General features: G+C 32.9%; 4 protein-coding genes across 4 annotated transcripts; 3 read left to right on the top strand and 1 right to left on the bottom strand.

Moving 5' to 3' along the window:
- Nucleotides 1-1,564: 1,564 nt before the first annotated feature.
- Nucleotides 1,565-4,292, top strand: LOC124434227 (carboxypeptidase B-like). Its single transcript, XM_046984107.1, has 10 exons — nt 1,565-1,676; nt 2,352-2,436; nt 2,518-2,733; nt 2,806-2,904; nt 2,978-3,082; nt 3,156-3,248; nt 3,316-3,403; nt 3,513-3,718; nt 3,794-3,878; nt 3,942-4,292. The coding sequence occupies exons 1-10, from the start codon at nt 1,594-1,596 to the stop codon at nt 4,121-4,123; spliced, it is 1,242 nt and encodes a 413-aa protein (XP_046840063.1). The 5' UTR covers nt 1,565-1,593; the 3' UTR covers nt 4,124-4,292.
- Nucleotides 4,181-6,368, bottom strand: LOC124434223 (zinc carboxypeptidase-like). The gene is made up of 10 exons (XM_046984102.1): nt 6,099-6,368; nt 5,939-6,020; nt 5,669-5,869; nt 5,510-5,605; nt 5,339-5,446; nt 5,160-5,270; nt 5,009-5,099; nt 4,735-4,940; nt 4,568-4,652; nt 4,181-4,494 (listed from the first exon to the last, which is right to left on the bottom strand). The coding sequence occupies exons 1-10, from the start codon at nt 6,221-6,223 to the stop codon at nt 4,286-4,288; spliced, it is 1,314 nt and encodes a 437-aa protein (XP_046840058.1). The 5' UTR covers nt 6,224-6,368; the 3' UTR covers nt 4,181-4,285.
- Nucleotides 6,369-6,542: 174 nt separating this feature from the next.
- LOC124434230 (cysteine-rich DPF motif domain-containing protein 1-like) lies at nt 6,543-9,106 on the top strand. Its single transcript, XM_046984111.1, has 4 exons — nt 6,543-6,930; nt 8,321-8,429; nt 8,511-8,594; nt 8,706-9,106. Exons 1-4 carry the CDS (start codon nt 6,827-6,829, stop codon nt 8,733-8,735), a joined length of 327 nt encoding a protein of 108 aa, XP_046840067.1. The 5' UTR covers nt 6,543-6,826; the 3' UTR covers nt 8,736-9,106.
- Nucleotides 9,045-15,804, top strand: LOC124434215. The gene is made up of 4 exons (XM_046984094.1): nt 9,045-9,590; nt 11,698-14,157; nt 14,230-14,439; nt 14,735-15,804. Exons 1-4 carry the CDS (start codon nt 9,056-9,058, stop codon nt 15,037-15,039), a joined length of 3,510 nt encoding a protein of 1,169 aa, XP_046840050.1. The 5' UTR covers nt 9,045-9,055; the 3' UTR covers nt 15,040-15,804.
- The last annotated feature ends 490 nt before the right edge of the window (nt 15,805-16,294 follow it).

Here is a 16,294-nt window from a genome sequence, read left to right as displayed (position 1 = left end):
ACGTCATAACTATCTATTGTTACTTTACACAATATCTCTCTCCGGCAGTAAAAATCTCGTTTTATCTTTGTTTTCAAATTCTTTCAAGTACATATGAATATTTACATATTTATTTAAACTTATTGTTTGATATTTATTACATTTAAGGACGGTGACGTCGATTCTCTGTTGTGGAATGACTATTTATGAAAATACAGCCTCTCCACAGTAGCTCTGTCTGCTAACTCATTAAAAGAAATACCTTTGTTTCATAGTCTTTATAACATTGAAACACTCTAGACCGAGAGACTTACAAGTTATTGCATCATATATTTATGGGCAAAACTGAGATATTATTACTTTAATGTGGTAAGGAAATAAGGTGATTAAGTTTACGTGTTACAATTTATGAATTTATCATATTGAATACCATTACCGACATTCTTTTGGCCAGATGTGCAACTATTCTTTTAAAGTGCGTCTACTTTCATACATCCGTTAAATTTAAATACTGAACGTATGTGCATACTTTTTCTTCATTGTGGTGAGAACTTGTTGTTTTTGTCACCATAGATTCCTTTCCTTAAATTTAATTGATCATATCCACCATGTAGCCAGAAAATTTTTTGAATTATCATTCTCAAATAAATTTGAATAAATATTAACACGATTCTGTCGATTCAGCTATCTCATGGGGAACTAATAGAATCTCCTGTAATCATAGGTTATTTATGATAAAAAATTGAAGATAGTAAAAAGGAATAAAATTACTGCGACAGTTTCACATAACCTCCTACTTTGTACTTATAATTCCATTTTTTATTCAGATGAACGCCTGCCATAAACACTCTATCTTGTTTCTGTCTGTCACCACATCCTACCCTTTAGTAATTAAATTATGTCTCCTTAAAAAGATTGTCAGACAAATATTAGATGAATTTGACAAAGTTTATGTAAGTTAACACATGATTTACTCCTCTCCAAGTCTATTTATAGCCAATATGTCACATTAAAAAACTGTTTAACCTTCAAAGTTAGTCAGTAAGCTGGCGTGCAAGTTTTAGTCCTGATCGATATAAATATTTTAAAACGTTATAACTATTCATTTCTTTAAAAATCTGTTTTTTTTGTATGAAGTGAACACAAAAAAACTAACAAAGCAATACGAAAGAAATGTGTTGTTTACTCCACTTAAGAAAGATGATAGTTTTCTTTTCGTATACATATTTAGAAAAATTTAGAAAAAATTTTTATTCCTTAAGGTATTTACATATAACATTAGAAAGATGCGTGAAAAGAAATGTCGCACTTGCTGCTCCTGCGTGATAGAGCAGACAAGTCAACCCATTTTGATCGTCTTTCACAGCTTACCATGCATCTTCTGTGACAAATCTTTTCAACCAAGTCCTGTTATTTTCATGAATGGATAACATAATGAATGTTACTTAAACAATAAATAGCAGATCAACTTTTATAATTAGAAAGTGGATCTCACATAAAAGGTCATGCGCAGTAATGAACGGAACTGACCTTAATTGAAAAGGTGAGATATCTTAAATACCATTACCTTTGTAATTATCTTACCAATCGTCAATAATTTTAATTAAAATCGTCATGAAATCACTCACTTTTTTTCTTTTTCTTTTTCTTTTTGTTATTGATGTCTCAATTGGCGTATTTAAAGTTCATTATGATGGGTATGTGTTGAATTATGTCCATTTTCTCATTAATAATCTATAAAGAATGCTTAAAAATGCGTTCTTTGTTTGTAATCTGATACAAGCCAGCCATGTTGAAAATCAAAACTGTTAATTTATGAACTTAAACTTTTTTATTTTATCTAAATGGAAATGTACTTTGAGAGATCCTTGTTATGAATTGTGCCATACTGCCATTCCTTCATAAACCTCTTTTGTCTCTCAATACTTCAAGTGTCGTATTTATGTACTGGTTTTTCCCTGTCGTAATGTATTTATAATTCTTAATGAAATAGTCGCTATGTATTATACATGTTTTCTAAAGAAATATATCTTTTTAAATTTGGTCCTCCTCCATGGAACAGCAAACGTTCATTGATTGTAACAAGAGTTGCAATTCAAACAATGAGATTATATCAAGTCAGCACCAATATCATCAACTTTAGAATTTCTCATCAACCTAAATAATAAATTGTTAAAAGGCCCACACACATGGCTGTCGTTAGTGATCCTCAGAAATGTTGCGAAATTTTTATGGTTCTTTTTGTAAATACATTTTCACAGCTTAAAGTTAATAAGTTTATATTTATATGTAAGAAAAAACTTGCCTACGTCTGTATCGTGAACATTAACAGCAATTCAGAATGACTTTTTAATTGTTCTCATTCGGTTTAGGCACAAACTGGTTCGAATCATTCCAAGATCTCTAGATACTTTGTTATTTTTACAAAAATTGAACGCTGCATCTTCATCGCTTGAGGTGATTACGATTTGTTGGCGTGTTGCTAAATCAGAGCTGGACTGTTTAATGAAATTTTTGTTATTGTTGTTTTCTCTGCAGCTTGATTTCTGGTCTTATCCAACACGTTTAAACCGAGCAGTTGACATAAGAGTTCCACCACACTATATTGAAGAATTAAATGCAGTCTTACATTATCACAATATATCATTGATTATACTAAACAATGATTTACAAAGACTACTGCAAAAAGAATATTATCCAAGTAACGCGACATCTGATCTTGCTTATGATTCTAAATACCATCCATATTCCGAGGTCTGTTTTTATATACACTTTAGATTTAGACAACGTATGTTTCATTCATTTATCAGTCTTTTTTTTAATCAGATTCTTGAAGAAATGCAAAGACTTGCTCAAGAAACAAATCATGCAAAACTTATAGATATTGGTACTTCGTATGAGTATCGAAAGATTTATGCCATCAAGGTAAAAACTTAAAAAATCTTTAGAATGGATTGAAATAAGTAATGAATACAAAATAATCATTAAACGATTTTAGGTATTTGAAAGAGAACGTGATGCGAAACCAATAATTTTCTTAAGTTGTGGTCTTCATGCAAGAGAATGGTTAAGTCCTGCAACATGCATGTTTCTTGCACGCCATGTAAGGTCATACATATTTAATGATATTAACATGAAGATAACATCATTTTCCTTACAGTTTCGTTTTCTTTCAGTTACTAAGTAATACGACTTCTCTTCGTCAAAATTATACATGGGTCATTCTTCCTGTACTCAATGTTGACGGTTATGAGTATTCCTTTACGACGGTAAAAAATTTCATGTTTTTAGTAAGTGTTATTTTAGCATATAAACTTATTTTGGATAAACGAATAGGAACGATTTTGGCGTAAAAGTCGTTCTGTCGGTAAAGCTGGATGTATAGGCGTTGATCTGAATAGAAATTTTAATCATCATTGGTCTGGTAAGTATTTCTAAATAATGACGTAAGTAAATATCTTTATATCGTATGACTGAGGGTATGTTCGTAGGTAATGATTTGGTTTATTATATATGATGTATTATTTGTATAGGTGTCGGTACAAGTGAAAATCCATGTAACGTTTTATACCATGGTCGGCATCCATTTTCTGAACCAGAGACTTACTCGTTAGGAAAATATCTGTTATCTCATAGGAAGAATATTAAAGTCTTTCTTGATATTCATTCATTTGGTCAATTATTTATGTCGCCATGGGGACATACAACTCGTTATTCTTCGCATTATAAACATACTCATGTAATCAAATATTAATATGAGTTGCTCTTTTGTTTCTCAGTAAAAAGTTTTTGTTAATTTTTTTGACGATATTAGAAACCAATGATGAGAAAAGTTGCAAATGCCATTGCTTCAGTTCATGGAAAGAAATTCATATATGGACCAGCTTCGATTGTTATCTGTAAGTATTCTTCTCTTTAGAAAGAAAAGCATTTTTTAAACTTTGAAATGACATTACTTTCAGATCCCACAACTGGTGATGCGACGGACTGGGTTTATGCATATCTTGGTGTAGTGCATTCATACAGCATTGAACTAAGACCAACATTTCAAGATGAACGAGGTTTTATTGTACCTCCACAGCAAATTGTCGAGTCAGGAAATGAAATACTTAATGGTATAAATGAACTTGTTAGTAACTTATAGATGACTGAGAATGTTAACTGGCCATGTATTATTTGATAGAAAGTTACGCGATTCTCGTAATTTGAACGAAATTCCAGAGTCCTGCTGGAAAAGCTTTTATTGGTCCAATAATTATAAATATCAATATAGTATTTTCACATCAAAATTATTATACATCATCTCTCATATAGCTTCCGTTATTTTATTTTCATAATCATTCATATTAATGGCAATACTATGAAAAGCAGCAAGTGTTTCTTCGGCCGTTGGTACAATATATTTTTTCGGTAAAAGAAAGCCATGTTTACCAGTATCACGTAGTTCAAAAACGTAAGAATATTTGATTCCCATGGAACCATAGGCCCAATCTTTACTGCATCCCGAAGCTTCATCTAAAAAATCCATTTTTGCCTGATTGTAAATGCTGAATTGTAAAACAAATTTCAAAATATTCAGTCAGCTTACATATAACAACAGCACCAGGTCCTGTTTCAAAGTCTGTTCCATAGTAACTTGTCAATGCTTTAACTGCTTTTACTGCAACGTTGTGCTATAGAAGTAAATGAAATGATTTGCAATATTTTTATCGTTATTATAATACTAAGTTTTGTTATGATTACTATGATACATACCAGTTCAATCTTGTCTTTGGCCTCAGCATCTTTACTGTAACTCCATGGATACATAAGTAGTTGACTGTATGAATGAATATCAAGGAAACAAAAAATTTTCTCCTTAAATCTTTTAGTATAGCTTGCAATTGCGTTCACTTCAGGAGAAGAAAACGGAGCTTTTCCATGATAAAGTTCACTGCAAGGATTTTTACTTGAACCAGATCCTGAGTATAAAATTTATGGTGTCAGTATTGATTACGCATCTCTGGTAAAAATATCTGAATTAACGAACCTCCGAATTCGTAATCCCAGTTCCTATTAAGATCAGTACCATTGCATAATGAATTAGGATTTGGTTGACGATTTTTCCTCCACAAACGATCCTTATGAAATAAAACAATATTAGATAAAGAGTCATATAAAGAAAGGAAGTAACCATTTACCTTTTTCCAAGAATAAATATAACCGTCCGGATTCATTACTGGAAAAATAACCCAATCAAAACGATCAACCATTTTCGTTATGTTGAAATTTTTACCGTATTGCATGACCATCTATGAAACGAAAAATAATGTGAATAAAGAATGAAGGAATGAGGAACATTTTTAGCAAAGAACCTTACATTTTCCATAATGTACATACAGGTGGCATGAGATATCCACTCTCTCGCATGTAGACCACAAATAACAACAATTTTTTGTTTGTCATTATTTCCTTTACCGTTTGAAATCTACAGTTATGAGAAGGATTTAAACATGATGTCACTATTTTATTAAGCAAATCATACAACTACCTGAAGACCACGAATCTCTTTTCCTTCATAAGAATTACCAATATTTACTATCGTAGTTCGACCGAACTCGTGCAAGCTATTCATCTTTTGCATAATCTGTACACGAGATAAGTTAGATGTTTTAAAGGCATTTGACTGTAAAGATACACGATCTAATACCTCATCAAAATTATGATAATTTGAATGCCATTCTTCATTATGTCGATAATATCCTTTTTCTTCTTCGTCAAAACTTTTTTGAAGATTATCATTTAATATATGACTCTTGATTTTCCAATTTTGAAAATACCCTTCGAGTTTAAAATAGTCTTCTGGTGTCACATGAATATCAATGTTTCTGGTTCTTGACCAAAAGTCTACCTGAACGAATATAGATTATGAAAATTTACAAGCACTCCTTTTTATAGTGTAAAATGTCAGTAATTCTACCTCAATATTTGGATCTTCTTCCAAAGACTTGATTAAATCGATATCTTGTTTTGTTTTTGGAAAGACACGAACTACTTTATGCCTTAATAAAAGATTATGCCGTTAAAACATTTTCACGAATAAGACGGTTAAGTAGAAAAGGATGCAGGACCAATCTTACCCTTCGTATTTTTTCTGCCCAGATTGTTGTTTTTCTAACAGTTCTAAATTTGAATAACAACTTATCATACATACTAAAAGGCTAATTACATAAACGAGAACTACCTTTACGTTCTTATTTTCCATATTTGTATTAAATGAAAATGATCTTATATGGGACGAAAGTGACAAGTTTGTGTTACACTTATTGACAGGTTGTTGCAAGTTGATCAGTCAAGCAAATATACCGGGGGGTGTGGGGGTGAGAAATGACGAACTTTGACCTCAGTCCTCAATATTGTGTTTAATTGCTTTTAAGATCACATTGTCCTGGAACAATAACGACAGAATGACTGTTTTATTTAAGGCACGAGTCATCTCACAAATGGTTGCAATCATTGAATGTTTGTATTTGTTGTGATTTTCAATTTCCAATAGACTTAGTCATAAAAATTCGTCCTTTCATATTTAGAATTACTTGTCTAAATTCTATATGTTTTTACTATGTGTACAATACACGAACATTTGCTGTATTTTTTTAAATTAATTTTTTTCAAAGTCCAGCAACGATAACTTGTATTGGATTGGTAACTTTTCGCTTGTCCAGTTCACATATTTGAGATCAACTTGTTTATAGATAAATTGTACTTCCGGTAGTGGTGTCATTTCCTTTCTCTTTAGCTGGAACACTGGGCGAAATTCTCAGATTTACAGCCCCTTGAAAACTTAACATTGTCGTGGCCCTGCTATATGGACGCAAAAATCTCATCAAAGCATTTCAAATGTGTGAAATGCGAGTTTAGCACACATTATGATTACTTTGGAAGCAAACCACCGTTTTATAAGGATCTTATGTGAGTATAATTTAGTTTATTTGTATCTGTATTTGTGTCTTAGAATTTTACATGGCTGTCTTTACTTTCGTTGCTATACAATACCGAATTTTGTCTGCTTTTAAATCGACAATTTAAGCCTTAAATAGACATGTTAAGAAAGATGATTTTATAAATGTGTGTGTACATGACCGTAGCCCTATGTTTTGTAGTCGAATATTGATAATGTTTTAGGATAAAAATAAATTTAATTGCGAGAACGTCGTGTCGGTCGGTTCGTTTTTGTTAAAACAAGCTGTCTTTTTTTAAGTTTCTTCTTGAAGTAAGAAATACTGTTCTGAAAGATTCATTTAAAGACTTAACGACTGCGACTTCTAGAAACCATGCAAATTTGAAGAATTCAGACTCTAATATGGCAGTAAAATATTATTAGAAATACTAGTTATTTGGTTGTCAACATTGTTGAGTGATACATCTGTTGTTATTCTAAGGTTTTCATTTGATGTTGGTTTGATCTTGTGCTTGTTTCATTATTAATGAGAAAAATGACCAATTTCAATGTAAATGGTGAATGCCTTAGATTGATTTTCTTCTCAAGGTTTGGTTGGCCTAACTCATTTATGAAACTTTGCAGACAATGATAAGAAAATATAAAAAGGTCAAGGTTTATGAAATGAATTTACGAGAATGAAATATACCATTCATTAAATTCATAAAATAAAATTATCTTTCATTGATATGATAATGTTAGTTGGTAGTGAGTATGTTCATTGGTGTATAAAAATGTGTTCAATCAAAGCATGTTGAAGTTTTTGTAAACACATGTTCATAATTAATTACTAATTCATGGCTTTTACGGTCAATATATGCAGAACACGTCAGCAATATTGCAAGCAAAATAAAATGATTATGGATAGCAGTATTATATTTGGGTTTCGAAATAAATGCTACATGGAAATAAATAAATTACCAAATGTATACTTTAAAACCATGACCAGCCGACAATTTAAAAAAAAAATCATTCATTCTGTCTGAGGATGACTTTGAAATAAAGTCGAAAATTTACAGTTTACTTCTCGTCTTGTTTTGATTCATATTTTGCAATCTCAAGATGTCTTGTTTCTTCGGAATTTGTTTTATATTAAATGTATACTTTTGAGTTGTTTTTTTGAAACAACAAGCAAAAAACTCAGAATTTGTTGGTGTCTTCAGCAAATTGCATTGAGTGTCAAATTTGAGCTGTTGTTGCTTGAGTATGTTCATGAAATTTCAGTGGTTTAAAAAATTTCCAAATACTTGCACTTGTAGCATCTTTCTAATTACTCGCTACAATAGCAGTATGGTCAATTTATTGATAATTTTCTTGAATTTTTTTGGCAATTATGTTCTTGAAGCAAATAATTTATCTTAGATTGCTTGAGGACGCTTATATCATGAAGGACCCCTTTACAATGGAGGCAAATTTTATTGTGCTTGGTGGGCACTGTTCATTTTGTAATATTGCAGTTTGTTGCAATCAGGTAAAAACTAAATAAAGAACATCGTTCATGTAACTGTAACCATCTCATCAAAATACGTAATAAAATTCTTTCTTTCCATAGAAGTGCAGTATATTTTATACCAAAAGAATTTGCTTGGCCTGCTGTTTGAATCATTTTGACGACTTTCCGCCAGCCATTAAACAGGTTTGTGTACGCTGTACAGTACAGAATTCTCTGCTCAGTTGATTTCTACGACAGGCGTTGTATTGATGAAGTTGTCTGATTCAATTTTTTTCTTATTTCTTTGTTCTGTAGGATTTGCAAAAGATTGAAAATTCTGATTAAAATACAAGCTTCGATTGAAGATATTTCAACAAATGTAAGTTTATACTTAAACGACCATAATTTAGCGTTCGTCAGTGATGCGCCTGTGTATATATATGTCAGCGGCAGATATATGTGAAGAACGGAAGTAAACAGTGCGCAGGAAGTGAGATAGTCGAAGTCTTACCAAGAAAAACTTAGATTTACTTGGAAATTATTGAGTACATTTATTACCGGTTGTCTCGTTTTCATGGCTATGTATTGTATGCGAAATAAGATGTCTACAGTGGAAGCTGTTTACACATACATTGTTGTACATATCGCTTCTATTTACTGTAAAAATGTTTCATTGTACAATTTGCGATGTAAAATTAAATTCTGTGGAACAACGACGTGCACATTGCCGTGGCAAAAATCATATTAAGCGCGAAGAAGCAAGGAAAAAAGCAGAAGAACTCGGAACGGACTTTGATAAAACACCGGATCACTGCGAAGTATGTAATGTTCCTTTAACTTCTAAAATGACGGCTATCGATCATTTCCGAGGAAAAATGCATCAAAAAAAGGTGAAGGCACTCGAAGAACAACGTCTCGGCTTTAAAAACTACTGTGAAATTTGCGATATTCGTCTTCAATCGCTGAAAGTTTCTCAGGCCCATTTCAACGGCAAGCTACACAAGAAACAGGAACGAAAGGTTTTATTGAAGGGAAAGAAAGCAACGTTGCAGAGAAAAAATAACTTTGGAGCATCTCAGTCGGAAGATTTGAAACCTGGAATTCAACAGAGAACACCTAAGTTCTCTTCTTCATGGGAAAATCTAACGTACGACAAGGATAGCGAACCTAAAGATATATTTGGAGAATTTAGGTTCCTCTGTAAGTAGTTTGTCTCGAAACTCTGTTGTGATTTCTTTACGGCGGGATTCATCGTTCAGTATTAGATATACCAGACCTCTTTAAAATCTTTTTCTGCTTGCTAAAAAAAAGAAAACTCGATTCACCTGCTAACTTATTCGATGGAAAAATTTTAATGGTTATAAGACTCTCTCTATATTATTCTTGATGCCTGTGTGTAAGATCGAGAAAAATTCACGAAGCTGCTATACTTTCTCCGGTTTTTTTCCATTATCTTTTTCATGAGAACTGTTTTTTTACTACAGATGGTTTAATAGTTTTAGTTTTGTTAATTTTTTCGAGCTTAAAGCTATCTTGCGTTCTTACTATATGGATGCGTTCTGACTGCGAATATAAAAACAGGGCAAGCATGTTGAGTAAGATATCTGCGCTTTTTTATGAAATATTTCAATTTTAACTCTGCCAGCTCGAAGCAAAAAAGAACTATGGGGTACTACTTTCTTCTCAGAAAATGAAAGTAAATTTTCACTTTTATTGTAATGGTGCGGATACATAATTTTACGGAGGATTGAAAGATCTAGGCGTATTCTATGCTGTATTGTGGAGTATTGGTAAAATTATACCTAAGTCATGAGGTTGCTTATAGGGGAAACCTTAAAAATGAGAAATAGAGAGCCGTTCCTTGTGGGTGGCGTAAGCTACTAGCTTTTATACCATTTATGAAAATATGAATTTTTGTGTTACGCGCATTGTGTGTTATACATGTGATCTTTTGTATTCTTTGTGAAACATGTTTATGATGGAAAAGTTGTATAGAAATGTCGTAGAAAATTGTAGTAATAAGGATAAAGTAACAGGATCACTATATTGTATGAATTCTATTGAAAATTGCAACATCATATACAAATAGTTTGCGTCGGTATTTATGTAAAAGGCGTTGTCGCTATTATAGAGGTATACCAATTTCTACACTTTATTGTCGACCAGTCTGTCCATTTTTACCGAAAACATTTGTATTTATGGTCGATTCTTTTCTGTGTAGGGATAAGCATGCTTTAAGCGATGAACACCTATAGAAATATAAATTTCTTAATGAAGACATGTGTTTATTGTTGGCAATACCAAAATGTCGGTGTTAGGTTTTCCCGGCGAATACAGAGAATATTCTTTTATTAATTCAACTTTTATAAAGATGTTAAAGAACAACACGTTTAAATCGAAAATTGTCAATTTTAATGTTGGTTAGATGATTTGTGGCGCTGGTATCAAAATTTTAAAATTTTATATGGCGTGCGCATTGTTGCTGTAATGTCACGAACCTTTGATGCTACTAGTGTTATTTACTACAATTTAAAGTATTGTTATTTACTATAATTTAAAGTATATATATCCTTCTTTACTCAAAGATACTTTTCATATCTGTAAATATACAATATTTCTACTAGTTTATCGCAAGAATTATAGCTATTGGAAAATGGTCGGTTGATTCTGACTATCGCCATTCTCGGAACCAATAAAAATCAAAATAGTGTCTTCAATTTCCTACCTAGAATTATATTTTAAACTTGGTGAGGTTAAAAAGCATTGTTACCTACATATATTATTTGTATTTTGTTTTAACATTTATGTCCGTGCTATATATATATGTATATAAAGACGCGATATGCTTTATCAAATTCATAATGTTCCTTCGACGTTACATATTTATATTTTCATATTCACTTTTGTTCATTATTTTTAAAGAATTATCGCCATTAATACGTTTGCTTTGTTTTCAAAACTGCTATGGCGAATTATTTCATCTTTTACGGTCTTGATAAGCAAGACCGAAGCTTCGTATGTAGTGGATTGAGAAGGGAAATCATAAATTTTGTGACTTGGAAAACAATTTGTGAGTGCTGAGTCATAGATACTCAAAATCTCGTGTTAATTCAATCATTCATTTATTTTGCTTTGGGAAACGGACAATTTATGGACAACATTTGCGTGTTTTTAGTATGTATACTGTAGGCGCATTAGACATCACACTAGGCATCGGTTTTTTACACTGAAGTGGTTTTTGACGCATGCGTAGATTGAAGGGCTCAAGGGGTTTGTGACGTAGGTGTTTTTTATTGTCATTGTTTAGTGGAAAAGCAATCAATTTATTCTGACACGTCAAGTTCGTCCAGTCTGGCTTCATCCAACGATGGTTTGTTTTGCTTTCCAAAAAATACTGACCAGCCGACCACCCACCCTCAAAGTTCTCCCGAATGTGAAAAAGCGAACGAAAATTTCTATTTTACCGAATGTTCACCTAATGATAGCTTTTGGAACAAAGAACATTCAAGCAATTATAATTCTTCCTTGCTCATTGAGTTCGAAAGAAAAAGTCTTGACATACAAGCCATCTTGAATGTGTTGAAAAATGAAGATGAAGGTACTTCGTCAAGTGATATTTCCTCAAGAATTCCAAACCTTTCAACTTATGACGTTAATCTAATATTGAATGAGTTGGAGAAGAATCTTTTGGTTACGAAGTCGGGTTATGCTCCAATATTATGGTCTTTGGTTGACAGTATTATTCATACTTCGTACGAACCGCTGTTGAATCAATTCAATCAACTAACGGTGGATGGAAATTACATGCAACACGAGAAAGATCAAATTCACTTTCCACCCACTACCACAATAACCAATAGTACAGCAAATTTGCTATCCTCGTCTGGAAATGTTTTAAATAACAAAACCAGTCATTTTTCTCCTCCAATTGTTGACAAACATCACGAAGACAATCACTACATTCATCATTACGACTCTCATATTGAAGCTATTTTGTTGAGTATGTTTGACGAAAACTGTCGCTCAATTACTTTTTTTGAGATTAAAAATAGAATAAAGTTCGTTGACGACCTTACTCTTAACTGTATTTTACAAAGTTTGCTCAAACGCAACGTGATAACGAGCGATGGTGATCAAAGATGGAAGCGAGTAAAATCTCGATGTAATATTGGAGTGATAGGAGAGGAACGAAAACGAAGAAGTCCAGATTTGGATACTGTTCAGAAAGTAAATGAAGATGTGAATATGTCCTTGGAAAATAATAATGATACTTTCCCATCTTCACTTTTTTCTCAGCCAACAAGCATAACCTGTGCGAATACCAATGAACACAATGTTTCAACATTATCTCCCAATACGAATGGTTGTGACATAAATTCTACTCAAAATTCTCCTGGTAATGAATCATCACGCCATCGTGCCGTTGCGACAGGAACGTCCTCTGGTATTTCCTCCAAGCACCAGTCTGTTTCAGTAGAACATGGTCGTGCAAATGGATTGTATAAAAGAAAGAACATTTCTGATTCAACGAACGGATTTTGGAGTGGTCCAAAGAAGGGTAAAGCTAATCATGAGTTCGTGCAAAGCTCAAATGAACGTTCACCTCGTAATGAGAAAATAATTCAAAATTTTCCACCAAGTAAATCCAGATGTTCTCCACCATTACCAATGAAAACTACAGCTTATGAAATTATGGATGATCTCATACTGACTCCACTGAATGCGTATCAAAAAGAGATTTACAAGTCTGCGATGTGTGAAGATATCGTTAGTTATTTACCTTGTGGAACAGGTCAAAATCTCGTCATGGCCCAAGTTATTGCCCATTTGTTGATATTAAATCCATCAAAACAAGCGTTTGTGATTGTACCTGATTTATTAACTGCCTTAAAAGTATCGCAATTTCTACGAAAAGAACTTATTTCCAAGAATAAACGAAAGAAAATAAACGTAGCTGTGCATGCTGGATCACTTAAGCAGTCTATCGGACGCGTTAATGTTTCGGTGCTTACTTCAGCAACATGTCTAAGTTTACTTAAATGTGGTGCCTTGTCGTGGCGTGATGCATGTCTTTTGCTTGTTCATAACGTTGAAATGTGCAAAACAGATGAGTCATTAATGAAGATATTGCAAGAATACTACAGGAAGTCAAAAGTGGATTTGTCTGATGGATATATTCCCAAGTTGCTTGGTTTTCTTGGCTCGTCTAACGGTGGCGATAGTCCGCAAGAAACTTTGCAAGAACTGGAAATGGTGTTGTCTTCTATGGGAGATATCTGTCTGTGCCGAGTTGAAGAATCTCTTGTCGAATTACATAAAGCGAAGAAAGAAGCCATGTATGTATGTGTGCATACGACGTTGAGTCAAAATGAATCCAAGATGTTTTTTCTCCTGGGAACGTACTTCAATCTTGTGTTTGATAATTTGGCCGCTAAATGGACGTATTTGAACTCTTATCAAGAGCTTGTGAAAATCTCGTTCAAGAAAGATTCAGTCAACAGTGATGCCTTTCTTAAACTGATCGAATTAACTGGGCAATCATCGGATAAACGTCCTCATCGACCTTCATGTATGAAAACATGGCGACATTATGTAGCAATTTGCGAAGTCATTTTTACTCTCGTCGAATGTGGTGAGGATTTAGCGAAGGAGTTGCTCATGAACTTATCACGTGATCCTTGTGGGTTTGGCTGGGCCAATAACGTAGGCCTTCCTGGGTTTGAATTATTGCGTCAAATATTGATGGATGAAATGACGCCATCATGGGGTTAGTAGCTGGTGTTTACTTTTGTAAAGAGTTTATTTCTGAAAAAATTCTCATTAAGTGCCTCGTCTTTAGATCCCAGTGTCACCTGTCCCCGCGGCTCAGGATTGAATGAACTACTTCAGCAATTGACGATAATTCAGTGGGAAAACGCTCGCGTATCGTCTGAAAGGCCACTTGCTCTTGTCATAGTGAAGTTAATTAAAACTGCAAACGTGTTGGCCAATTATTTATCAAGATGTCCTCAATTGGTGAACAGAAATGTGAAAACTACTTTCATTGATGGTAAGTTGTCTGTCGTGCCTTCCTACCATCTTGACATTAATTGTTTTAGTCGTTATATTGTTTTAGTTTGAAAATTTCTCCAGTTTGACTATGCTGTGTCATTTTTCCTTTCATTTTCACTTTCCTTCAGTGATACATGAAGTACTTCAGATACCTAATCCTATTTTTATAATCCTATTTGTTTTTTACTTTTCATGACATTTTCATATTTTAAGTTTCATTTTAAATGCACTTTCCAACAATAAACATTTTGTTATAAGTTTTATAAACAATATTTTTACTTTATATTATGTAGGTTCTAAATCGCCTCAACAAAAAGATATTATTTCTGCTATGAAACGACGCCAATATCAAGTTATTGTTACAACTGACAACATTGATGACTTACCTGTACATTGGGAACTTGTCGTTCTCCTTGATCTTCCATCAACTGAATATGCTTTGGAGCAGTTACGAAAAAGAAATGCAACAAATGTCGTCGCCATCTCACGCGATCATAATGGCGAACATCAGCTGAAACAATTATTAAATAGAGAAGAATGTCTTGAAAAAGTTATATCTTACATAAAAACTGGGACATCTTCTTACACTCAGAGTTAAACATTAATGTTTCATTATTGTCAAGTCTGGAGAGCATTCGCGAGTGAAGTCGTTGAATATGGTATATTTAAGGTAGATGAAAAAGCAAAATATCCTATAGTATTGTGCATGACACGAACGCATTTCATTTGGCACGCGTTGAAATAACTGTGACTTTTATAATGGAAAGCAAGCTTCTTCAAGTGGAAGAATTGGTAGTAGTCAGTATACAGAAGATTATATATTTTGCCATGCTTTACCTCTGGGATACGAGGGATGCCATGCTTTCCACCTGGGAGGGAGGGAGGGGTGTGTATAAATTATTAAGAATTTGATTACGATGCATGTTAAATTAAAGTTGTAATAGATTAGATCTTATTTCAAAACATTGAGAGGTGTCGGATGTTATTGTGCGATTTAAAAAGCATTCTTACTTCTACACCTCATTTTGTTTTGATTTTCTGTTATTTTGTTGTATTAAAAACGATGAGAAAAATATTTTAAAAGAAAATGATGATTCGAAATCCTGATTCCTACTGAGATATGAGAATATAACGATTGTGGAAACTGTCTTCTCTTGAATTGATAGAATTTTCGTTTGATTTCATCATTTTGTATTTAAAATAACTCATCGATAATAATTTTTAACTAAAAGTTGAACTGTTTGTGTAGCGTAGATTGACATCGGCTCACCGTATAACGTTGCCGTGTTTGTTTTGTCAGTCAAACAACAATTGATTGAATAAAAAGAACAGAGAATTTTTAATAAAATTACTAATAATTTTAGAGAATGCTTTGTTTGTGTCATTTTATTACTTAGATGATTGCATATTTGTGGCCATTGTGTTAGTTTTATAATGTAAGCACGTCAGATGTGCATTTCGTAGCATCTCTTCCTGTTTTACTAGGAATCTTTAATAGGTTTCGCAGAAAACGCTTATTTTCGCTTCATGTTTAGATATGAAAACGATTCAACAAAAACATTTTTCAAAAAAAGTCAACTCTTCCATTACAATATTTGTTTCGCGTTATTCTCGTTCTTTTCCTCTGTCTTTGGACGCAAATATTTTTGAAAACCCGAAGACATCGTCTGCTAATGTTAGTCGGCATGTAGATACAGAAAGTATAACTTCTATATTTTTATATACCTCTATGTATCTATGTATGTAATAAATAAGAATAAACACTTACCTATGTAGCATTCTTCGATGGTTTATGTGTTTCAGAAAATATACTGACGACAATCATGTCAGCCTTTAAATCTTTTCGATACGCT

Source organism: Xenia sp. Carnegie-2017, unplaced genomic scaffold, assembly GCF_021976095.1.
Source record: "Xenia sp. Carnegie-2017 unplaced genomic scaffold, XeniaSp_v1 HiC_scaffold_14, whole genome shotgun sequence".
In the NCBI taxonomy this organism is placed as follows: domain Eukaryota; kingdom Metazoa; phylum Cnidaria; class Anthozoa; order Malacalcyonacea; family Xeniidae; genus Xenia; species Xenia sp. Carnegie-2017.
The sequence above is the reverse complement of the archived record's forward strand: the minus strand, read 5'-3'. Positions and strand labels throughout refer to the sequence as shown.